This window comes from Lissotriton vulgaris, chromosome 10, assembly GCF_964263255.1.
Source record: "Lissotriton vulgaris chromosome 10, aLisVul1.2, whole genome shotgun sequence".
NCBI lineage: Eukaryota > Metazoa > Chordata > Amphibia > Caudata > Salamandridae > Lissotriton > Lissotriton vulgaris.
Window position 1 is genome coordinate 15,101,654 of NC_141698.1, and position 23,959 is coordinate 15,125,612.

General features: G+C 48.1%; 1 protein-coding gene and 1 non-coding gene across 2 annotated transcripts; both read left to right on the top strand.

The window, feature by feature from the left end:
* Positions 1-1,706: 1,706 nt before the first annotated feature.
* Positions 1,707-8,939, top strand: SSR4 (signal sequence receptor subunit 4). Its single transcript, XM_086940231.1, has 6 exons — positions 1,707-1,840; positions 2,649-2,767; positions 4,061-4,135; positions 6,268-6,357; positions 7,028-7,093; positions 8,704-8,939. The coding sequence occupies exons 1-6, from the start codon at positions 1,774-1,776 to the stop codon at positions 8,806-8,808; spliced, it is 522 nt and encodes a 173-aa protein (XP_086796357.1). The 5' UTR covers positions 1,707-1,773; the 3' UTR covers positions 8,809-8,939.
* Positions 3,844-3,977, top strand: LOC147684333 (small nucleolar RNA SNORA42/SNORA80 family). The gene has a single exon (XR_015300815.1). It is a non-coding gene; the product is annotated as a small nucleolar RNA SNORA42/SNORA80 family (small nucleolar RNA).
* Positions 8,940-23,959: the final 15,020 nt, after the last annotated feature.

The following is a 23,959-nucleotide window of genomic DNA, read 5'->3' on the forward strand; positions in this document are numbered from 1 at the left end:
GAGTCCGCTGGGCTGAACAACGTTTCCTCGTTCCTGCCGTCTTTTCTGTGTTCCTGGCGGACTGCAGTGGACGTGCTTCCGGTTCCGGAGGGGTCGGGTTCCGGGTCACCTGAAGGAGTTCCGTTTCCGGTATCCGGTTGGTCTGTTTCCGGGTCGGCGTTGGTTATCGGCTCCTGTGGGCGAAGAGCGGAATTCCGGTGACCAAGGGACGCTGTTCCTCCCGGTGTGGGGGAGTGGCCCCCGCGACTACACAGCCCTTCCGACGAGGTAGGGACCCCTGGTCTTCCACAGGTAAATATCAGATATACTGGTGCCACGAAAGCTCTAGAAGTAAGTGTTTTCTTCAAATGTACTTACACGGAGGGAGTGCTTCTCACTGGTAGCATAATGCCATTGAATTTAGGTACCTGCATTACCTGCCGGAGCAGGGACCACCCACCATGAGCCTAATAAAGCAGGGTCATTACCTCAAGGTTTAACCATAACAGCAGTTAATTTTTCCTTGAGCCCATTGTATCTGTCCCGGCTGCACACACTGAGCAAATCTCCATTTTGTGTGACAAAATGTTCCAGTGTGAGAATGACTAACAATTTGAGTTAGTCTGACCCAAGATGTGTGGCACTTGGCAGGGCTGTTTTTTTCTGTGTTTAGTGTGATTGGCTGTTATGAAACAAACTATGAAGAAAGAAAAGGATAATCTTTGCTTCTGTGTCCTTAAAATAATCTTGGCTATGAAAACATTAGTAATGGAGAAAGGTATATCTGAGTGAAAAATGCTATTAACCCGATTCCAAATTTGATGTTTGGATAGCTATTTTAATAGATATGAAAATATTATATGTATTATTTAGCAGTGGCTTTTTAGCAAATTTCAGAAAATTGGAAAGATTTTGCTCAATGATAATTTAAAATCTGGTGGAATGCAGTATGTAATGATCATAGATTAGCTACTACTTATATGCGTATTATTTCAAAATCTTAATGTATTTCTACTTTAGACCATATATGCAAATAGACCCGATTCAGATGGGAGACTCCCGATTCTCGAAGTCAAAAATTGCTTTATTTTTACTGTCTCCTGCCTGAAATTGCTTCTGCTTCAATAGAAGTCAAAGAGGGAAATACTTTCTCTCGATTTCTTTTTTTACTCTCGTCTTCTTCAATGCTGGCGTGTATGAATAAATGGTAAAACATTGTTATAACATTATTTGGATTTTATGTATAATAAACTTATTTTCAAACTTGTAAAAGAATCTCTCCTTTTTCAAATCATATTCAATGGCAGTTTGTTATTATTTACATTTGTCGAAACATATGTTTCTTTTAGCAGCTTTAACTCCATAGGAACTATAGTGATTGACAGTCTCTATCTGTCCATGTAGCACCACGCGCTCAGAAATGGCTTGATTGGCGGGTCTCTCGGAGATTCTCGTCCAGTACTAGACGGCCCCGGTAGGGTTGTTAGTTCATCTCTCCACCAATAAAAGCGAGACCTGGTGTGTCCCGTCGCGTCCTCTTCCTGCACCCTCGTCCAATGTAAGCAAGATCTGTCTGTGTGTCACGCCCCCCTTATAGGGAGGCTTGTCCAATGGATGCCGGCCCCGGTGGTGTTTTGTTTGTGGGCCCGCCTTCGTACACTACTATCCAATTAGAGCGTGGTCTGGGGTGATCGACGGAGGTGGCTGCCCAATCCGAGCACGTTCCCGGCATGCCAGGCGCGCGGCCCGCTGAGCTGGCTCTCTCTCGAGCTCAGACTCTGGTGCTGGTCGGACATGGCGTGCGCGGTGCGGCTCCTGGGGGCCCTGGCGGCGGTGCTGCTGCTGCTGACCGGCTGCACGGGTGGGTATGTTAGGGGCGCAGGGCGGGCGGGGAGTCTGCACAGCAGTCTTTATTGTGCCATTGTTACATGTGTCAGAGGCGTCCATAGGGCCACAGTGATGTTCTAGGGGTCCAGAGGCCTCCATAGGGCCACAGTGATGTTCTAGGGGTCCAGAGGCCTCCATAGGGCCACAGTCTTCTGCAGGGAGGCCCAGGGTGTTAAACCCTCCCCGCTCACATCTGCTGTGGTCAAGGGGTCACAGACCTAAAGCTTGGCGAGCCCAGGAGGTCTGCAGATTGAGTGTCGTTGCCTAGTGAGGCAGGGAGGCCATTTGTGGGGGTTCTTGTGCATTCTCAGGAGAAAACCTTAACTGGAGCAGCCGGACAGGCATGGACCTGGACTCCTGGCGTGGGTATTTGTGGGGTTTCTTGTGCATTCCAAGGCTGCAATCTTAGGGGAAACCTGCACATGAGCAGCCGGTCTGGCATGGACCTGGGACTCAGCAAGGCTTTTCTTGGGTCAAATAGTCCCGCAGGGAGGGTGGGGGGGGGGGCATTGCAACCCAGGTCTTTGGCCCACAGAGGCAGACACGTGTGCTTTTCGACGTGCATCCGCTCTTATATAGTAGTAGTTTCAGGTCCGTAACTACCACTCACCCAAAACAAGACACGAGCTTAATGTTTTTGACCGCGTGTTGAGTCTTTAATGCTGCTGTTGTAGTGTTGGGCACCAGATGTTGGGGTGGGCGAGGGAGAAGGGGTTGTGTGGATGCAGGCCCCAGACACTTGTTTGACTCCCAAGTAATCGTTTCCTCCTTTGCTGTTGTAGCTGAAACCTGCACAGAGCCGGTGATTGTCCCCTCGTACTACACAACGAATGATGCAGTGATCTCATCCGAAACTGTGTTTATTGTGGAGATCTCGCTGACCTGCACCAACGGGGCACAGGTATGAGTGCAGGCCATTCTGCTGATGTCACTTTGATCAGCGCGAAGGGTGTGGGGGCTGGTGGGTGAGCAGTGTTCATGTGTAGTTAGTTGCATTGAAGTCACCCAGGGCATCCTGTCAGTACACTGACCCCAAGCTGCTAGATGCACGTTCTCGATCTCATTGTGTCAGGGTCATCCAGTGGTAAATGTGCACTCTCCAGCTGTTGTAATCCCGCCGAAGGCTGTTGTACTGTCCCGAAGTACGGAGCAGCGCATCCTTGCCAGCCCCAGATATAACGGGGACTGAATAACACTTGGATGTCCAGAAATCCCACTATCTCGCGCTCATTTCCATTTGAGACTTGCTATGTGATAACAGTTGAAGTACTTGACTAAGTCACTTTTTAAAGACCTATTGGATTTAGACCGTTCTTTATTTTTTTTTCAGGGCAAGAGGCAGATTGTCACATTTTGGTTAGTCCCTTTAATGATTTGCTGCTCCTTTTACCCATTTGACTACAGGGACATTAGCTTGCAAGCAGTCAGAACTATAGAAACCTGGACATATTTGAGAATTGTTTCTCGGTCTTGAAGATTGAGAATAGTAGATCCTTTGTAAAGTATAGAGAACCTTTCACGATACACCATGTACGGTGTCCACATATATGCTATCCCCCAGTTTGAGGGGAGGGCTACCTTTTTTAAGCAAAATAAAAGCAAATGCCTTTGATAAGGAATGGCTAAATACAACCTTGTAACAAAGAAAAATGTACGGTCTGTTAATGATACAGACTTCTCCTAACGCATACACGACTCCAACATCCCCCCCCACCCACAACCCCAGGCAGGAGCTCCCTCCAGCTGCTACTAAATTTGCATTTGACAGGAAACCTAAGAGAAGAAAGGAAGTCTCAAACTGAGTAGTACCTCACGGCTGCTGTGTGTAGGAGTACAAGTGCACCCACAGTAGCGCAAGTGAACCATATTTTCGGTCTTCAAACTTCTAGAGTGGAGAGATGAATACTCGGGTTTTGTTAAGTGACGTCTGTACTGCGAGCATTGCTACTGCCCCCCAGTCCAGAGTGGTGCGTTAAAGCATGGTAGATTTATGGCTGGTTCCGCCCTGTGAGCCTGCACATAGTGTACCCCATGCTAGAGTGATGACTGCCCCCAACCATTGCCGCGCCTGCTCTTCCATCGGGCCTGGCACTGAGGCGGGCAGCACACTGCTTCCTGCATGAACTGTTCAGAGTGACTTATTGTCTGATTTATCTATGAACGACTTGTCTAATGAGCAACATTTTCTTTCCAGAATGTTGCTCTCTACGCCGATGTCGGTGGCAAGCAGTTTCCAGTCACGCGGGGGCAGGATGTGGGGCGCTACCAGGTAGGACAAGGGTACACCATGCCATTCCTTGTGGTCAGTGCCCCTGGCTCCAGGGTTTAACCCAAGCTCTTTGTCAAATGTATGCTTCTGGGAGAGAGTTGGTAGTCGTATGCCGATCGGAAGGTTCCAACTTCTCCTTTTCTTTCTTTCCTTTATATTCCTTTTCTCACTTTAAATGTATTTTCCTTTTCTATCTGTGCTCTCCCCTGCAAAGAATGAATTTGCAGATAATTACTACAGCGTTTTATTTCAATATTTCTACCTAAGTATCTTGTACTCTCTCCCAAATTGACTTTGTATGGTATTTACTAATACATTATGTTGTAGTGCTACGAACTCTCTTTACTACTTTTTTATAATCTAACCATTATTTGAAATAAATAAGGTGCCAACCTAATGTGTGTGGTGAATTTGGTTCAGATGCTCTTATGAATTCTACTGTTTCGAGTTCGCAGCTGTTTTCTTAGTTTCTGGTGCTGATTAACACCAAAATCAGCTCTTGCATCACGTGCTGCATGCTTCTCAGGGCAGGTAGTGTGGGGTGCTTTTATATAAATAAAAAAATGGGTACTCTAAAACACTTTCATGGAGACCTGAAACTACAGTCAATGGCGTGGTCAGTTGGGAGCTTTGATGCTGGGGCATCCACGGGGAGACAGGGTGGGAATATAGGGACAGAAAAGAAACTCCCTTTCAAAATATTGCTAGTAAATGTTTTCTTGCCTATCTTTTTGCGCACTTTGGAGCACCCTACTTTGTAAGTGTGTAGCCTGTACATCTTCTTTTTTTTAAAACATTTTTCTGGATCTTGTGTAATACATTTTTAAACAAATTATTTGTGTATTCAGTGTTTACTGTAAATGTTGTATACTTGTAAAGCGCACAGCTGCCCACACCGCGGGCGTCCCGGCGCTGTATACTGCTGGGGAACCTGTCCTGGCTTTCCCTGTGAGATGGTCCCTTCTGGGCACCCCCAAGGTGAGACCAGGCATCCCCGGCGTTGAAGGGGCCGTTGTGAAGATTAAGCAAGCTATTGCCCAGAGTTGCAGAGTGGAACCCAAGGTTAGAGTAGGCGCCGAGGCGAGAATTATCAGGCCCGCTGACATTTTGACCCAAGACCCTGCCGTGTTGGGAATCGAACCCTGGTCCTGGGCCGATCTCAGCTTTCGGGTCTGCCGCCTCTAACCATTGAGCCACACTTCTCCACTGTCATAGGATGAGAACTAATAACACTATATACACACACCCTGCTTTTCCCCAGTACACCGACCAGGATTCAAGTCAGTGGGCCCTTCAGTTTACACACTGACATCTGTAGTGATCGGATTGAGCTTTCCTACCAGAACAGTGCATTTTCATGCATTACTCTAACATGCGTTCGCTTCATCTAAGAAGTGGTGCAACAAGTTTTATACAGTTACTATATAGTCAAGATCAGCAAAATACCTAAAGATTCTGTAATTCTATATTCACCACCACCCGAGACACTCTATACGCTACACTGCCTCTTTATCCCTTCTGTTCAGTTCCCGTTCCTTTTCGATGCACTTCAGTCTGTTCCGCTCTTACTGATGAGCAGAGCTGCCGAAGAGTGCTAACATGTACCTCTGCAACATCATTTTCTTTTCTGAGCTTGACCTTGTTTGTCAGGGTGCATGGCGTGATGCAATGTTGGAGCATTGAATCCCTGGATTTGGCTGCCTTCCTTGTGCAGGATCATTGTGTAGCGTGGACCTTATTTGTCTGGGTGCATGGTGTGATGCAGTGTTCACATCTGGGATCTCTTGGGTATGATCTTCTGCTGATTGGCCTCCAGTAGAGTGGTGTGCCTTGTAGGGAAGCATGGTAAATGTATGATGAGTGCCTTCAGTTAGCCTCATAGTGTGTACCCCATGCTACAGTAAATCGCTGCTCCCAGCCATTGTCGGGCCTGCTCTCCTCTGGCACGTCACTGTGGTGGGCAGCACACTGTTCGCAATGCTTGTTGACACACGGTATGGCACTTTAATTAGTTGGGTGCTTGTTTGCTGACAGCACTGGCAGTTACCGTCACACACAGGGCTCTTCGGATGAAGACCTCGTTCAGTGAATCTAATATTCTGAATAGACGTTTCTTTAATGTTTCTTCCCAGGTCTCCTGGAGCATGGAGCACAAGATCGCTCGGTCTGGTACCTATCCAGTTAAGTTCTTTGACGAGGAGTCCTACAGCTTCCTGAGAAAGGTGAGTGTGAAAGGGGCATCTCCTGGGTCTTCTGCGCTCATGTATGATGCGAGACTGGGGTTGCTCTACTGGTAGGATTGCTAATGAAGGCATGGCAGATTTATGGCAGGCTCCTCCATGGGCCTCCCTTAGTGTACCCCATGCCAGAGTAACTCTGTCCCAAACCATTGTCAGGCCTGCGCTCCACATGCCTGTCACTGATGAGGGCAGCACAGATCCAAGCATTGCATTGAAGTTGGAGGGAAAGTCAAGCCTGTACTTGTCTACCTAGGGGGAGTTTTTGGGAGTGGGATGTATTTTTATTTGCCATCTGTTCAAGTGTGATTCTGTTCCCTGTAGGTACCGGCCTATGCACTCTGGCCGTATTTTGTCTGTCATTAGAGTGGTGCAGCTCATGCTCCTTTGTAATCTCATCCTCTTGAGGGTGCGCCATTTTGGGGGAGTAACCATTTGGTCCTCTTGACAGATGGGTGGTAAAGCTGCATACTTTGTAGGTCCAAGATGAAGCTAGCAGAGGCGGTGCCACTGCCAGCTCACTTGGCCTGCTCCTCTGCACCGGCGTGTGGCAGAGCTGGGCACAGCTAGCTGCAGCTAGCTGCAGCTGTCTGGTGAATTGTTGCACTGAGAGAAACACCATTCATGTGAACTAACCATCACTCCTGTCTTCTAGGCCCAGAGGAACAACGAGGACTTAACTTCCATCAAGCCGCTCTTCACAGTTAATGTGGACCACAGGGTAAGAAGCTAATGATTCCGTGCTTCAGGATATTTTACAGTTGTAACGCTTTACCTCTCGGTTGTATCCATGGGTAGGACTTTAACGAGAAGCAGAAACTGCAGATGCTTTTAGGTGGGGCGTTCAGTTCTGCAGCAGTCTGATCTTGCTTTGGATTTCATGGTTTACTTGAGACTGGCCTAAAATCTGAGGGTTGGACATCCCGAAGGCATGTTAGACTTATGGTGGCCCTCTTCAGTGAGCCCTCCATAATATATCAATCATGCTAGAATAATAAACTTCCCCAACCATTGTCTGGCCTGCCCTCCACAGGCTTGCCACTGATGTGGGCAGTACAGCCCTTCACGGGGAGATCACTTCTAACAGAAATATCTATTGTCTGTCTGAGGGGCAGGCTAGTGTGTGAAGCTACAGGTCTGCTCCAGCATTAGGAACAGTGATCCGAACTGGACCGTTTCATAGTATTCTGGAGCCTTTCCTGTGGGCACTGTGTAAAAAAAACAAACTTGATGGTGCGAGGTAGCCTTTAACCCCTTCACTGCGGGGCTGTTTGCCCCCGCTGTGCTGGGGGAGGGGGGGCGGCGCGCACAGCGCCCCGGTGCTCATGACGAGGTCAGCTCGTCATGAGCCACGGTCATGAGCGCTCGTCATGACCACGCCAGTTCCAATGGAACGCTCAGCACAGCAGGGGAATTAGCCCAACATGCGAGTGTTCCATTTAACGGGCGCGGGCATGACTAGCTGAGCTCGTCATGAGCACTGGAGCGCCGTGGCTCATGACGAGCTGACCTCGTCATGAGCACAGGAGGGGTTAATCTCTGAAACAAGTAAACATTTGAGTGTGCAAAAGCTTTGGTTGTGTGAACTGCCAGTTGCCAAGTTCAGTAGATCGCACAGTTCCTTTGTGTGGAGGGGGAGAGGATATTCACACCAGCCTGGAGCCACTCTGATAGGAGAACCTAATTATTTCATATAGGGTCCCTGGATTAAATCAACCGGGGGCGGTATTGTTGGGCCTGTCCTGCCAGTGGCATATCCTTCAAACTGCGCCCATCTCTTAGCTACCTTCTATTATCGCCGCAGCCAGACACCAGCTTGGGCATATAGACAACGGAGAGAAAAGAATATTGCAGAAGAAACCTAGCCAGGTGCTCATGATTACAGGTACATGTTTAGTGTAGTTGAAGCCATACACAGAAAAGGTCTATTTGGGACTTGCTGCACGCAGCTTATTTTTCCGCTCCGTCCTAAAAGTTAGGTCCACATTCCAGCACCAGTATTTGGCAGGAAACCTAAATCTGAGCAAGCTGTGGATTTAGTTTCACTTGTAAGATGCTGACAGTACTCTGAGCTCCTCCCATTCTTAGCATTATAGCCTCAAGAATGTTTTATCCCAGGTTAAGCCATGTATCCGCCTGCCCGAGACCTCTGTAGGAAAGATCATGGTATTTAAGGAAAATGGAGTCTGCTTGGAGTAGGCAGCCCATCTTTGAGTCCTTGTGAACTTAGTATTTTGAACGATAGACTAAAAGTCAAGTATTTTTTGTTCCACATAATAATCTCGCTAGAGGCTGGTTGGAGCCTGTTCTAAACTGCTTTCTCTCTTCTAGGGAGCATGGAACGGGCCTTGGGTGGCCACTGAGGTCTTGGCTGCAGTCATCGGGCTTCTTGTCTACTACACTGCCTTCTGCGCCAAAAGCAACATTCAAGCCTAGAGTGGAGTTGATCACTGCTTCGGACTTTTCTGTCAACTGGTTACCAAGTCTGTTAAACTAAATTCCAAACCGATGTAAAATATGCCTTATTTTATTGAAATAAAATTTTGTACATAATTTGTCTCCTAAAATGGATCCAGTGTTTGTATTTTGTTTTTGCATGTCCAATGTGTCGAACTCTTATGTTCATTTCTCTTTGGTTAAAACAACCATGCCCTGACCAGGCGCAGGCTGGTTTGTTACAGCACAAAGAAACTTTTAATCCTCCTTGGCTTAGTTTCCCTGTATGTTCCTGTGCCTTGTTTTACAGTATCACCGACTTGAAGTAGATTGATCAGCAACAACTTAGACAAGGAAGTGATAAATGTGCCAATGCACATGTTAATGTGCACTCTTTAAATCTGAAATATTTGGTCCGTTGAAGGTACCGCATGATTTTGAAAGTAGGTTTGGGACTGACAATACGGAGTAGGGTGGAGCAGATCTAATGGTGGTTGGAGGCAGCATATAATACGGAGTAGGGTGGATCAGGATATGGTTTGAGACTGCATATAATATGGGAATAGGGTGGATCAGGTTCTGATAGTGGGTTGAGGCTGCATATAATAGAGTAGGGTGGATTAGGAGCTATTTTGAGTGCATAGAAGAGTAGGGTGGATCAGGTGGTGGTTTGAGGCTGCATATAATGCGGAGTAGGATGGATCAGGTTTGAGGCTGCATATTATGGAGTAGGGTGGATCAGGATCTGGTGGTGGTTTGAGGCTGCATGTAATGCGGAGTAGGGTGGATCAGGTTTGAGGCTGCTCATAATGCGAGTAGGGTGGATCAGGATATGGTTTGAGACTGCATATACTACGGAGTAGGGTGGATTAGTATCTGATGGTGGGTTGAGGCTGCATGTAATAGACTAGGGCTGATCAGATGGTGATTTGAGGCTGGCTTCTATACAGAGTAGGTTGGATCAGGATCTGATAGTGGGTTTTACTCGTTTTTGTACCAATTGCAATGATTTTAATTTGGCAAATATTCTATTCTCTGGATCATGCCCCCTACAGTTGGTTATACAACCCCCAATATGTAGTAGTTTGGCTCTAGGGTTTTCATCAGTTTAATGCTCTTGCAGTGTTGCTATTTATGTTCAGATATCAACTGATAATTTTGGGGCAACATGGTGAAGCCCTGGTGCTTCCACCCCTGCGCACAGTCCAATGCAATTCCTTGGTGCTTCCTTAGTCTCCGCCCCTCACCCGATCTGCTGCAGCCCCACGGTATCTGGGGACACGCATGAGTCATAACACACTCTGGATTCTTTGAGGTCTTCCTCTTTTTTGATTTTAAGAGTCCTAATAGTTTTTCTCAATAAGTAAACACCAAAGACTTTCAAATTCTTGACCTCAGCACAAATCTTTTATTTTCGGCTACCTCCTTGAAAGAAAATGGCTGCTGCTCCATGGTGTGTTCACTAAGGCCACTATGTGGTGTTTCGTCATACATAACCGGTTTTAATATGGTACTGTACTTACTAAAGAGAAGCCGCGATCCAAGGATCATCAGATGATGGCAAGCCTAGAGAAGCTGTGACCCAAGAATCTTCGAATATCAAGCCTAGAGAAGCTGCGACCCAAGGATCCTCGGATATCAAGCCTAGAGAAGCCGTGACCCAAGGATCCTCAGATGATCCTAAGCCGAGAGAGAAGCCGAGACCAAAGGATCCTCAGATCCCAAGCCTAGAGGGAAGCCGCGACCTGAGGATCCCAAGCCTAAAGAGGGGCTGCGACCCAATGATCCTCAGAGGATCCCAAGCCTTAAGAGAAGCTTCGACCCAAGGATTCTCGGAGGATCCCAAGCCTAAAGAGAAGCCACGACCCGAGGGTCCCAACCCTAAAGAGAAGCAGCGAGCCAAGCATCCTCAGAGGATCCCAAGCCTAAAGAAAGCTGCGACCCAAGGATTCTCGGAGGATCCCAAGCCTAAAGAGAAGCCGCGACCCGAGGATCCTCGGATATCAAGCCTAGAGAAGCCGTGACCCAAGGATCCTCGGATGATCCTAAGCCTAGAGAGCAGCCGCGACCAAATGATCCTCAGATGATCCCTAGCCTAGAGAGCTGCTACTAAAGGATCCTCAGATGATCCCAAGCCTAGAGGTCGCGACCCAAGGATCCTCGGAAATCAAGCCTAGAGAAGCAGTGACTCAAGGATCCTCAGATGATCCCAGGCCTAGAAAGAAGCTGCGACCCAAGGATCCTCAGATGATCCCAAGCCTAAAGAGAAACCGCGACCTAAGGATCCCAAGCCTAGAGAGAAGCCACGACCCAAGGATGCCAAGCCTAGAGAGAAGCCGCGACCTAAGGATCCTCAGACTATCCCTAGCCTGGAGAGCTGCTACTAAAAGATCCGCTGATGATCCCAAGCCTAGAGAGAAGCCACGACCCAAGGATCCCAAGCCTAGAGAAGCCACGACCCAAGGATCCTCAGATGATCCCAAGCCGAGAGAAGCCGAGACCAAAGGATCCTCAGATCCCAAGCCTAGAGGGAAGCCGCGACCTGAGGATCCTAAGCCTAAAGAGGGGCAGCGACCCAATGATCCTCAGAGGATCCCAAGCCTTAAGAGAAGCTTCGACCCAAGGATTCTCGGAGGATCCCAAGCCTAAAGAGAAGCCGCGACCCGAGGATCCCAAGCCTAAAGAGAAGCAGCGAGCCAAGCATCCTCGGAGGATCCCAAGCCTAAAGAAAGCTGCGACCCAAGGATTCTCGGAGGATCCCAAGCCTAAAGAGAAGCCGCGACCCGAGGATCCCAAGCCTAAAGAGAAGCAGCGAGCCAAGCATCCTCGGAGGATCCCAAGCCTAAAGAAAGCTGCGACCCAAGGATTCTCGGAGGATCCCAAGCCTAAAGAGAAGCCGCGACCCGAGGATCCTCAGATGATCCCAAGTCTAGAGAGAAGCTGTGACCCAAGGATCCTCAGATGATCCCAAGCCTAAACAGAAGCCGTGATCCAAGGATCCTCAGCTGATCCCAAGCCTAAAGAGAAGCCGCAACCAAAAGATCCTCAGATGATCCCAAGCCTAGAGAAGCTGCGACCCAAGGATCCTTGGATGATCCCAAGCCTAGAGAGAAGCCGCAACCCAAGGATCCTCCGAGGATATCAAACCTAGTGAGAAGCCGCGACCCAAGGATCCTCAGAAGATCCCAAGCCTAGAGAAGCAGTGACCCAAGGATCATCAGAGAATTCCATGCCTAAAGAGCAGCCGTGACCCAAGGATCCCCAGATGATCCCCGGCCTTAAGAGAAGCCGCGACCCAAGGATCCTCAGATGATACCAAGCCTAAAGAGAAGCCGCGACCCAAGGATCCTCAGATGATACCAAGCCTAAATAGAAGCTGCGGCCACCAGCACTGATGCTTACTCCAACTCCCTGGTGCTCGACTCCCACCTCCACTGAACACAACATTCTGATGTGGCCCACCTTGTAACAATTGTCTTAGTCCAACTTTCTGAATTCTTGTGAAAAACGTATGAGCTGCAGAATAAGAGGGTGGGTGATTTATCATTAAGCGCTAGTACGTGTGAAATAGCAATCTAAATCTAGAGTCCTTTCGTCACGTAGCACTGGTCTTCCTATAATCATCTCCTATTTGACCATAAACCAGGTTACAGGTGCGTGTTCAGCCCTTTCGGTCCTTGGGGCTCCAAAGATGGGATTGTTTACATGGTCTGTTTTAACGATTTAAAAGGTCTTGGACGCTGACCGCTCTAATCTTGAAAGAATTATGAGGTGACTTGCTGCCTTTTTACGGTGTGTGGTTTATCATGCCGAGCTATATGCGGTGGGTGGTGGTTGCTGTCTTTTCACTCTGTCTGAAATGTAGGAAATTGTTCTTGTGCATGGTTTTCACAATATAATGAATTTTCTACCAAGTGATGCCTTCAATCTTCCCTCTTTTTTACCTACTCAATACATCTTTTCACTAAAGGTTTTCACCAGTGAATTCTGTAGCTTGTGCGGGCTCTGTTGCCAAATTTCAGTTGTTTGTAAGGATTTCTTATACCACACAAAGACATTGTAAAATGTGTCATCCGTCTATAATGCCTTGCATTTTAATTGATTTTCTTGACCGCCTTAAAAAATGTCTTACAAATGAAGAAACGTGTCAGCTTTGCATATAGTCTTCTGACCGGTCAACAGATTGTAGCTCATTGATTTGTAATTTACTTTGTTTCAGTGACTCATGTAACATGTAATGGGTACAAATGTCTGGAAAGGATTGAAATTTGATCTGGGACATGGTCACATCAGAAACACTATACCTTTGTGGTGCTCTGGATTGCTTAATCATTTATGTATATGTGCAAGTTTTTGAATTCATATATTGTCTACACTATTTAAGTGGCATAGTGTGAATCCATGTGAGCACACTAATTTATACAAACTACCTTAACCCTGGACCTAACAGAGGTGCTGGCATTTCTGAGTTACCACTGCCATCAAAGCTGCATCATTAGTAAGGCTCCCTGTTTTCCGTTTTTACTGATTTTTACAGATGGAATACATTTATCTTTGTGTCTGTATTTATTTTTAAATGTGGATAAAAACGGAAATTGGGTTGCTTTTTGAGTAATTCTAAATACTGTCTGCCAGGCCAATAGCTGTGTGAATTGGTAGGTAAGGGGGCTAAAAAAGAGAGGAATTTTAGTAAAGAGGCTTTAACAGCAGTAGATATGCACATGGTTGATCCTAAAATATGCAAATGTTCATATAGGTGCATTGATTTATCTTCTGTGGGGGTTTACAACATTGAAACGCAGTAGGTATTCAAGCATGGGTGCATTTTTACCTGTTAAGTACATGTGGAAATATACTAATTTCAGCTTCATTTTTCCACAAAACTTAAAATAAATATGGATAAATACAGATGGAAATGTAAAAAAAAAAATTCCCTTGAAACAGGGAGCTCTCATCATTATGCATGTTATGATGCTGGAGCCATTGTAGCATCATGATGCATGTGTGACATGCATCACACTTTTGGATTATTTTTGCTGGTGCAGTTCAGCAAAAGCAACACTGTATTAACCATTTTTAGGTTGCGCCTTACAAACCGCAGAGCTGCTGATTGCAAAAGACTTTTTGTGGGCTTACCAAGATCTGACTAGGCCCGATAGCCCACCTATTGCTTACATCAGTTGGCTATATCATTCATTTGCTTGATTCCTAATTTCCTCGAGTACTCTGTGAATGTGTATGCGTTTTCCAGCTGTCTCCTTTGTGTGCTCTCTCCTGAGCTCTGCATTGCTTTGTCTTGCCGGTGTGCTTATACCCACCTTCCTCGCTTCATGTTGTGCTCTCCTGTGTTTCTCCCTTTGCCCCATGTTTTGTGTCCCTCAAGTGCGTCAACCCCACACTCCCTGTTGCTCCCTTTCAATGTGTTTTTTTCACTGCCCTCCGCCTTTAGTTTTATTTAAATTCCTTCATTTCTGCCCACTTCTCGTGGCTTTGCCCACCTGCTCCTCCATGGTGCCCTGGAACTCCTACCTTTTCCCCCTTTTTAGGTCTCGGCCTGCGTAGGCTGCACTTGCGCAGTCTCGCTGGCGAGATCTTATGTTTCTTAGTGTGGGGCTTGAACCCGCCCCTCTTCTCCATTGGCTGGCTTCCTAAACAGAGGCCAGCCATTGGAGAAGAGGGGCGTCTGTACATTTAAGCCCCGTCTTTTTGGGACCGAGGGGTGTTTTTTTTGTTTCTTTCCTCTTCCCATTGGCTGTAATTTTACATTCCAGCCAATGGGAAGAGTAGAGAAAGAAAAATATGCCCCCCAGTTGGAAAATAACGGGCTTTTCTGAGAGCCATTTCTGCTTGACCGGCGCCGGAATAAGAGAAGCTGCCAAGTCCTCCACCCCAGCCGGTGAGTGCTCGCTTTTCTTGCCTCTGTTCACAGTGAAGTAGTGTGGCTCACTGGTTAGAGGCGGCAGACCAGAGAGCAGAGGACGGCCCGGGACCAGGGTTCGATTCCTGGCGCGGCAGGTTTCTGGACCAGGGTCAGCAGACTCGACAATTCTCTCGCCTCGGTGCCCACTCTGATCAGCGATCACACTCGGCAACTCTGGGCATTAGCTTGCCTCATCTTCACTAACGGCCCCACCAGACCGCCGGGGATGCCTGGTCTCACCCTGGAGATACCCATTAAGGGACCATCTCTCAGGGAAGCCAGGAAGGGTTTCGCAGCGGTCGAAGCGCCTTGGGACCCTCCGGGTAAGTAGTGCGCTATATAAATGCCTATACATTTTACATTTACATTGTGCCCGTTGTCTTGCCTCTGTTCCCTCGTTGTGATTGTTTTTCTGGCCTCTGTTCCCTCATTGTGACTGCAGCCGGAATAAGAGAAGCTGCCGGTGCCGGGCTCCTGTGGTTAAGGGAGAGCCCCGCAGACGCCCCTGGTGCAGCCCGACGGCAGTGGGGGCGCGAGGCACATTGCCGTTGCCTGCCCCCACCGCGGGGGAAGCAAGGGAGAACGTCCGGCCTCTGTTCCCTCGTTGTGATTGTTTTTTTTCTGGCCTCTGTTCCCTCGGTTGAGTGTTTTTTCTGGCCTCTGTTCCCTCGTTGTGATCTGTTTTTCTGCCCTGTGTTCCCTCGTTGTGATCTGTTTTTCTGGCCTCTGTTCCCTCGTTCTGATCGTTTTTTCTGGCCTCTGTTCCCTGATTTTGCCCGTTTTCTTGCCTCTGTTCCCTCGTTGTGATTGTTTTTCTGCCCTCTGTTCCCTCATTGTGATTGTTTTTCTGCCCTCGTTGTGATTGTTTTTCTGGCCTCTATTCCCTCGTGATTGTTTTTCTGGCCTCTATTCCCTCGTGATTGTTTTTCTGCCCTCTATTCCCTCGTTGTCTTTGTTTTTTCTGCCCTCTATTCCCTCGTTGTCTTTGTTTTTCTGCCCTCGTGATTGTTTTTCTGCCCTCTGTTCCCTCGTTGGGATTGGTTTTTTCTGGCCTCTGTTCCCTCGTTGGGATTGTTTTTTCTGGCCTCTGTTCCCTCGTTGGGATTGTTTTTTCTGGCCTCTGTTCCCTCGTTGGGATTGGTTTTTTCTGGCCTCTGTTCCCTCGTTGGGATTGGTTTTTCCTGGCCTCTGTTCCCTCGTTGGGATTGTTTTTTCCTGGCCTCTGTTCCCTCGTTGGGATTGTTTTTTTCTGGCCTCTGTTCCCTCGTTGGGATTGTTTTTTTCTGGCCTCTGTTCCCTCGTTGGGATTGTTTTTTTCTGGCCTCTGTTCCCTCGTTGGGATTGTTTTTTTCTGGCCTCTGTTCCCTCGTTGGGATTGTTTTTCTGCCCTCGTTGTGATTGTTTTTCTGGCCTCTATTCCCTCGTGATTGTTTTTCTGGCCTCTATTCCCTCGTGATTGTTTTTCTGCCCTCTATTCCCTCGTTGTCTTTGTTTTTCTGCCCTCTATTCCCTCGTTGTGATTGTTTTTCTGCCCTCGTGATTGTTTTTCTGCCCTCTGTTCCCTCGTTGGGATTGGTTTTTTCTGGCCTCTGTTCCCTCGTTGGGATTGTTTTTTCCTGGCCTCTGTTCCCTCGTTGGGATTGTTTTTTTCTGGCCTCTGTTCCCTCGTTGGGATTGTTTTTTCCTGGCCTCTGTTCCCTCGTTGGGATTGTTTTTTTCTGGCCTCTGTTCCCTCGTTGGGATTGGTTTTTTCTGGCCTCTGTTCCCTCGTTGGGATTGTTTTTTTCTGGCCTCTGTTCCCTCGTTGGGATTGTTTTTTTCTGGCCTCTGTTCCCTCGTTGGGATTGTTTTTCTGCCCTCGTTGTGATTGTTTTTCTGGCCTCTATTCCCTCGTGATTGTTTTTCTGGCCTCTATTCCCTCGTGATTGTTTTTCTGCCCTCTATTCCCTCGTTGTCTTTGTTTTTCTGCCCTCTATTCCCTCGTTGTGATTGTTTTTCTGCCCTCGTGATTGTTTTTCTGCCCTCTGTTCCCTCGTTGGGATTGGTTTTTTCTGGCCTCTGTTCCCTCGTTGGGATTGTTTTTTCCTGGCCTCTGTTCCCTCGTTGGGATTGTTTTTTTCTGGCCTCTGTTCCCTCGTTGGGATTGTTTTTTCCTGGCCTCTGTTCCCTCGTTGGGATTGTTTTTTTCTGGCCTCTGTTCCCTCGTTGGGATTGGTTTTTTCTGGCCTCTGTTCCCTCGTTGGGATTGTTTTTTTCTGGCCTCTGTTCCCTCGTTGGGATTGTTTTTTTCTGGCTTCTGTTCCCTGTGTGGCTCTCTGTGTGTGTGTGTGTGGCTCTCTGTGTGTGTGTGGCTCTCTGTGTGTGTGTGTGTGGCTCTCTGTGTGTGTGTGTGTGTGGCTCTCTGTGTGTGTGTGTGTGGCTCTCTGTGTGTGTGTGTGTGGCTCTCTGTGTGTGTGTGTGTGGCTCTCTGTGTGTGTGTGTGTGGCTCTCTGTGTGTGTGGCTCTCTGTGTGTGTGTGGCTCTCTGTGTGTGTGGCTGTGTGTGTGTGTGTGTGTGGCTGGCTGTGTGTGGCTCTGTTTGTGTGTGTGGAGGGGCTCTCTCTCTCTGTGTGTGGGGCTGTGTGTCAAAACCAACACATAAATAAAAAATCTGTCATTTACAATGCCAATAGCTCTAACTTTTGCAAAAGCGAGACTGTTGCATTGTAAATGCTTGTTTGGAAGATGCAGCCGCAACTATGAGCTGCTGGTGCACTTCTCATTGCATTAAGCACTTCCGCACATAGTATCATTCAATTATTTATCGATCCATGAGATGGCAGTCATTTTTTATTGTTAAAATCAAAGAAAATGTCCTAGTGAGGCACTGACGTTAAACAAGCATTGCAGACCTATGGTATATTGCTTAGCAAATGTGTAGCATTGGGAGGGGGAAAGTGTTTTTGCCAATGTTGTGCAGAATCATGGTAAACTCATAAATAAAGTTGCAATGACAGCCACGACATGATGCGGGCGCATGCATGCCTGCCTAATAACTTATGATGCTGGTGCATGCACACATGATAACATATGATTCTGGTGCATGCACGCGTGATAACTTATGATGCTGGTGCATGCACGCGTGATAACTTATGATGCTGGTGCATGCACGTGTGATAACTTATGATGCTGGTGCATGCACACATGATAACATATGAGTCTGGTGCATGCACACGTGATAACTTATGATGCTGGTGCATGCACACGTGATAACTTATGATGCTGGTGCATGCACACATGATAACATGATGCTGGTGCATGCACGTGTGATAACATATGATGCTGGTGCATGCACGTGTGATAACTTATGATGCTGGTGCATGCACACGTGATTACTTATGATGCTGGTGCATGCACACATGATAACTTATGATGCTGGTGCATGCACACATGATAATTTATGATGTTGGTGCATGCACACATGATAACTTATGATGCTGGTGCATGCATGGGTGATAACTTATGATGCTGGTGCATGCATGCGTGATAACTAATGTCGCTGGTGCATGCACGCGTTGTAACTTATGTTGCAGGTGCATGCACGCCCGATAACTTATGACGCTGGTGCATGCACGCCCGATAACTTATGACGCTGGTGCATGCACACGTGACAACTTATGACGCTGGTGCATGCACGCGTGATAACTTATGACGCTGGTGCATGCACGCGTGATAACTTATGATGCTGGTGCATGCGCGCGTGATAACTTATGATGCTGGTGCATGCACGCGTACTAACTTATGATGCTGGTGCATGCACGCGTGATAACTTATGATGCTGGTGCATGCACGCGTGATAACCTATGATGCTGGTGCATGCACACATGATAACTTATGATGCTGGTGCATGCACACATGATAACATGATGCTGGTGCATGCACGTGTGATAACATATGATGCTGGTGCATGCACGTGTGATGGCTTATGCCGCTGGTGCATGCACGCGTGATAGCTTATGCCCCTGGTGCATGCACGCGTGATAGCTTATGCCGCTGGTGCATGCACGCGTGATAACTTATGATGCTGGTGCATGCACGCGTGATAACATGATGCTGGTGCATGCACGCGTGATAACATGATGCTGGTGCATGCATGCGTGATAACTTATGATGCTGGTGCATGCATGCGTGATAACTAATGTCGCTGGTGCATGCACGCGTTGTAACTTATGTCGCTGGTGCATGCACGCGTTGTAACTTATGTTGCAGGTGCGTGCACGCCCGATAACTTATGACGCTGGTGCATGCACGCCCGATAACTTATGACGCTGGTGCATGCACACGTGATAACTTAAGATGCTGGTGCATGCACGCGTGATAACTTATGATGCTGGTACCAAGGGATCTAGGCACTGTGAAAGGTACTACTGGTTTTGCAGCTGCTGGATTAAGAGCGCGGTTACTGAACTCCAGTGAGAGGCTTCCAGGCTCTGCCCCCAAAGGCGAGAAAGCAGGTAAATTCACTTCTGCAGAACCATTGATTCCTCCAGTCCTGATAGCATCACAAACATTCACCTTCAGGAAGGACATGTTTGTTTATTGATCGAACTGCATTTACAAGAACAGAGCACTCCGTCAGGTGAGATGGAATGTGCTGTCCCAAGATTGAAACGAGGGGGCTGGGAATACCTGGAGACAGGCTGCCTCTGGACATGTCTTGTTGTTTAATCTCACTACTTCTCAACTATGGACTTAAAAAATGTAACTGCAGATATGTGATTCGTTCCAATACATGCCGGAAAAGGAGAATAATGCTTTCTTTCTATACTTTATGTAAATATCAACGAAAAGGAGAACCTGCAGCTTTCATTGTTCACTTTTTGAGCTATTGGCTTGTGTATCTTGTGTCTGTATACCAGCGTACAGCAACACAAAAAGAAGATGGGTGGAATGCTGAACATTGTCGCACATTCACCCCCCCCCCCCCCCCCCCCCCCCCCAGTCACAGGTCTGGGTTAAATCCGTTGTTTTTTTGCTCACCATGCTACCCAGTTTAGACTCAGCCATATGCAAATCAGTCTTGACCCTATGCCTCATGGGAACAGTCCATCCCGAACTACCAAGCTATGTCCTTCCTGGACCGGAAACAAGCATCCTGGGACCGGTTTCGGCGTTTCACCCCTCTTCAGCCAGGATAGCTTGATTCCAGTGGCACAGTGAGCCCAGGACCCACGTCTGGGCATACCTGGCGCACTTAGGGCGAGAAAACAAAAGACACACAATTGATGGACGGAATGCAAAACCAATCAAAACGTTGACCCCCAGTCAAGAGATCTGGTTTAAATCCATCATTCTTTTGCTCGCCATGCCACCCCGTTTAGACCTGTCTCTATGCAAATCAGTCTTGACCCTGTGCCTCATGGGAGCAGTCCAACCTGAACTGCCAAGCAGGTCTTTCCTGGACAGGAAGCAAGCATCCTGGACTGGTTTTGGGGTATCACCCCTCTTCTGACAAGCTAGCTTAAATAGAGGGGTGCAGCGAGCACGGGACCCGCCACCCTGGGCATTGGTATCTGGGCTGTTTTACTGTGATGCAAGTCTTCTGGACTGGTTTATTGTCAAGGTCCTTTCTCTAGTCTGGAATGGAGGAAAGTTCTTCTCTGTAGTTTGATCCCACCTCTCTGCTATTCCCTTCTGAGCCTCACCAGTGGGTTCTGGAGACTCTCACCACTGCTCCCCATCCATTTAGAGCTTTGACCCCTATGGGTATGTCTTTTCTGGCTCGGCACATGGCCGTGCACTATCTGAAAGTTCCATTCCTAGGTTTCTTCACTATCAACCAAGTATCTGACTACCTGAAGCTATCAGTACCATCCATGACCTCTTTGGGAGTTGCATGCACAGGTTAACGTAAATGTAGTCCTCCTTCTACGCGGCGGCTTCCCTGTATGAGTACCCTACCTCTGGAAGTGCAGCTCTCCAAGCCTTAGCTATCCACTACACTGCTGTAGACCCCTTGCAGTCGGTTCTTTCTAGTTAAAGTTACTATGGGTGAAAGGGGGGGTTTATTGTGTCTGGACTCATGCCGTCGAGCCAGGTTTAGACTAGTGTTACTTGTTCTTGGTGAATAGCAGGAGTTCTGTTTTGGTGAGGGGAAGCTTCAGATTTGAGACGTCCAGATCCGAAGGAGATGAAAGCAGTGCTAGAGGCTTGGATGTCTGGAGCACAGGAAACCTCCAAATATAGTTGTGCGTCGTTGCCATATTGATGAATTTCAATGATGTTATCTGTGAGTAGAGTCCCAAAGAGCTCCGTGTAGTGGTTTAAGATTACCAGGAACTTAATGGAACCCCGGGGGAACCTTTCAGGAGATTGGGATTGTATGGGACAATCTGTGACCTGTAGGTGCCCTTGTGAACAAACTGATGCCAGTTGAAGAGGCAGGAGGAAAACCAAGACCTCTCCAGTGAAAACCATTGAAGACTTCAGTGTGTGGATGAGTGTGGGATGCTCGACACTGTTGAAAGAAGCTGAGATATCCAGTAAAATCAGGAAGCGTTGTTTGAAGTTGTCGAGGGTTGTGGTATCGGCCTACAGGATGGATGAGGTGGAGAGGAGGATTTAGAAATCAGCTATGTAGTTCCTTTTCTGTTCAGGAGGCCTGTAGATTGTAATTGCATTTGTATAGCGCTTACTACCCCTGACAAGGCGTCAAAGCGCTTTTTTCGGCGGGTAGCACGCTACTCCGGGACCCATAGAGGATTAGTGTTGAATTGGTATAGTGAAACATGCAAGTACATTTTAAGTGGGGGATAGGTTAGTTAGGTATTGGGATTCAGAATGATAGCAGAAGGATAGAGGAGGAAAGAAGGTTTGTATTTATATAGCGCTTGTTACCCCTGATGGGGTGTTGAAGCGCGCTACTCCGGAAACCCATAAAGGATTACTGGTGAATTAGTAGATGAGGCGGGTGGTGGTGGGTTGTGTTGCAGAGTGGGAAGTGGCGGGCGAGGAGCACCAAGGAGTGAGCGATGTTTACTTGCCTGTGGTGCAGGACTAAAAAAGACTTATTCATGATGGTGAGGCCTCCTCCTCGTTATGAGCTCAGTCTGCACAATGATGCTGGTGCCTATGGGAAGACCCATGTCTAGAATGAGAGATGATTTAGTGGGAGACATGTTTCTGTGCTGAAAAGTGCTTCAAGGTTGTGATTAGTGTCTATCCTGAAATATCCTCTAATTGCCGGAGATGTGGGTCACAAGATCCCTCATTCACCAATAGGACCTGGTATTGTGGGACAGTAGCTGCATCTTGGCAGGATGTGGTGATAAAATGACAGGAATTTACAGGCATCAACATACAGGTCTCCATTGAACACTCCGCTGGGGATGGTTCAAAGGCCCAAGAAGGGCAAGAGCTGCCATAAATGTGCAATCCTGGGGCTGGTCCTAGCGAAGTGCCGAATAGCTTATTCTGGCTCTACACCCAGGGTCCATCGGTGATGTCAAAAGAAAGAGGTGCAACTGAATATACATTAGCAGAGGCATCAGATCTGAGGGTGGTGAGAAGAGAGGGCTGTGAGAAGTTGGCCTGATATGCAGTGCTCACTATTCTAGTGATCACTATGTATCACACAAGTGTTATGAAAATAAACAGTGTATTTATTTAGATCACAACAGCCCTGTACTCTTTATGAGGACAGGGTACTAAGCACACAACAAAACTCTTACGAAAATACTTCAAGTTGCACAATTTACACAAATGCCCGAGGGGCACGAAAAACCATATACTATGGAAGTGGAATGCGAAATTACTAGCAGGTAAGTACTGGACTAATAGGCTTTGGAATCGCTAGGACTACGTTACTGAACCTTCAGATTACTAGTAGGAGGCCTAGGGGACTCGGGTGCAGAGTGTGCACTCTCATGCGTGATGCGGGACGAAGTCTGTGGAGGCTAGTAAAAGCAGAGTTAGTGTTCTCGGGCGAACCCGATAAGGTAGGCTGAAAACGAAAGTGGATCTGGACCCTTGGATAGTGAGGCTATGCTGGGGCACTGAAATGCCGAAGTTACCTAGCCCAGGGGCTGCGGCTGCATAGGGTTCAAGTGTCGTCGGAAACCATCGTTGACGAACCAGGAGCCTGAAAGAAGGAGTTGCTGGCAGGCGACCAGTGAAGATTGTTCGGTGGATCCAAGCCTGGATCGAAGATGGAAGACACCTGTAAGCAGAGGGGACCAAGTTCTGAATCACTAGCCAGTGATTAGATGGGCACCAGGATGGCACCGGCTGAAGTCACCTCGACCAGGTGAGTGGGCGACGCTGGGCTCTGCAGTCTCACAGACCAGGAGGCGTTGTCGGCGACCAGGATGGAGGTGCGAGCTGTCCCACGATGGTTGATGCTGTCGACGTCGCTGGACCCAGGATTGGGGAACAAGTCTTGGCAAATTCAAGCCCACGCGGTGGACTCAAAATGGCGTCTGGAGTGGACCAGGAGGGTCCGGGGTGCTCCTCTTTTGGAAGGGAGCAAGGGCCAGTCTGGAGCAACCAGACCAGCAGTGTTGTTGTCGTCGGTCGTCGTCGGGAAGGCCACAAGCCAGCGGGCTAGTAGCCAGACAACACGGTGAGCAGCAAAAAGCAGAAGGGCCCCACGCAGATCTGGTGGATGCTGGAGGGCTGGACTTCGGTGCTGGAGCTGCTCAGGATTGGGGCTTCTCGGACCCCAAAGCACTCACACGAGGATCCCTCGGCGGTCGTGCTGGATAGAAGTCGTGCAGTTCTGATGATGGCCGGTCCCTCGAGGTCTCGTCGCACCTACGCTTCTCAGCTTAGCTGTAGAGGTAGGTAGAGGTCAGAGGTGCCAGGGAAGCCGGGTCTTGCCGTGCTGGTCAGTCGGATTCCGGAGGAAGGACGTGCAGCAAACCGCAGTGTTCTTAGATGGTGCCTGCGGGTGCAGGGTGACTACTCCTTAGTCACAAGGGAGAAATCTTGAGAAGAGTCGAGAGTTCCTTTCGTGGAAAGTAGTTTCTTGATTCAAAGATGATCTAATTTGGAAGGGTCTCCGCTCCTGCCTTTATCCTAAAGAAAGGGGTGGGTACGCGACTATGTCCTGCCCTAGGGGTGGGACCAGGAAGGGGGGTGGTTACATCCCTCTCCCATGCCAGACTTTCCCCAGGCCAGGGGCTGGTGTGCCCCTGGAACTGGTTCTAGCCGGCAGATGCTTAGTGAGCACCGGGGTGCCACTTGCAGTCACCTT

Excerpts from the sequence above, each read along its gene's own strand:
- SSR4 (XM_086940231.1), top strand. The coding sequence starts at position 1,774 with ATGGCGTGCGCGGTGCGGCTCCTGGGGGCCCTGGCGGCGGTGCTGCTG. Across the intron at positions 6,358-7,027 it reads CCTACAGCTTCCTGAGAAAG|GCCCAGAGGAACAACGAGGA; the intron begins GTGAGTGTGAAA and ends CCTGTCTTCTAG. Across the intron at positions 7,094-8,703 it reads CAGTTAATGTGGACCACAGG|GGAGCATGGAACGGGCCTTG; the intron begins GTAAGAAGCTAA and ends TCTCTCTTCTAG.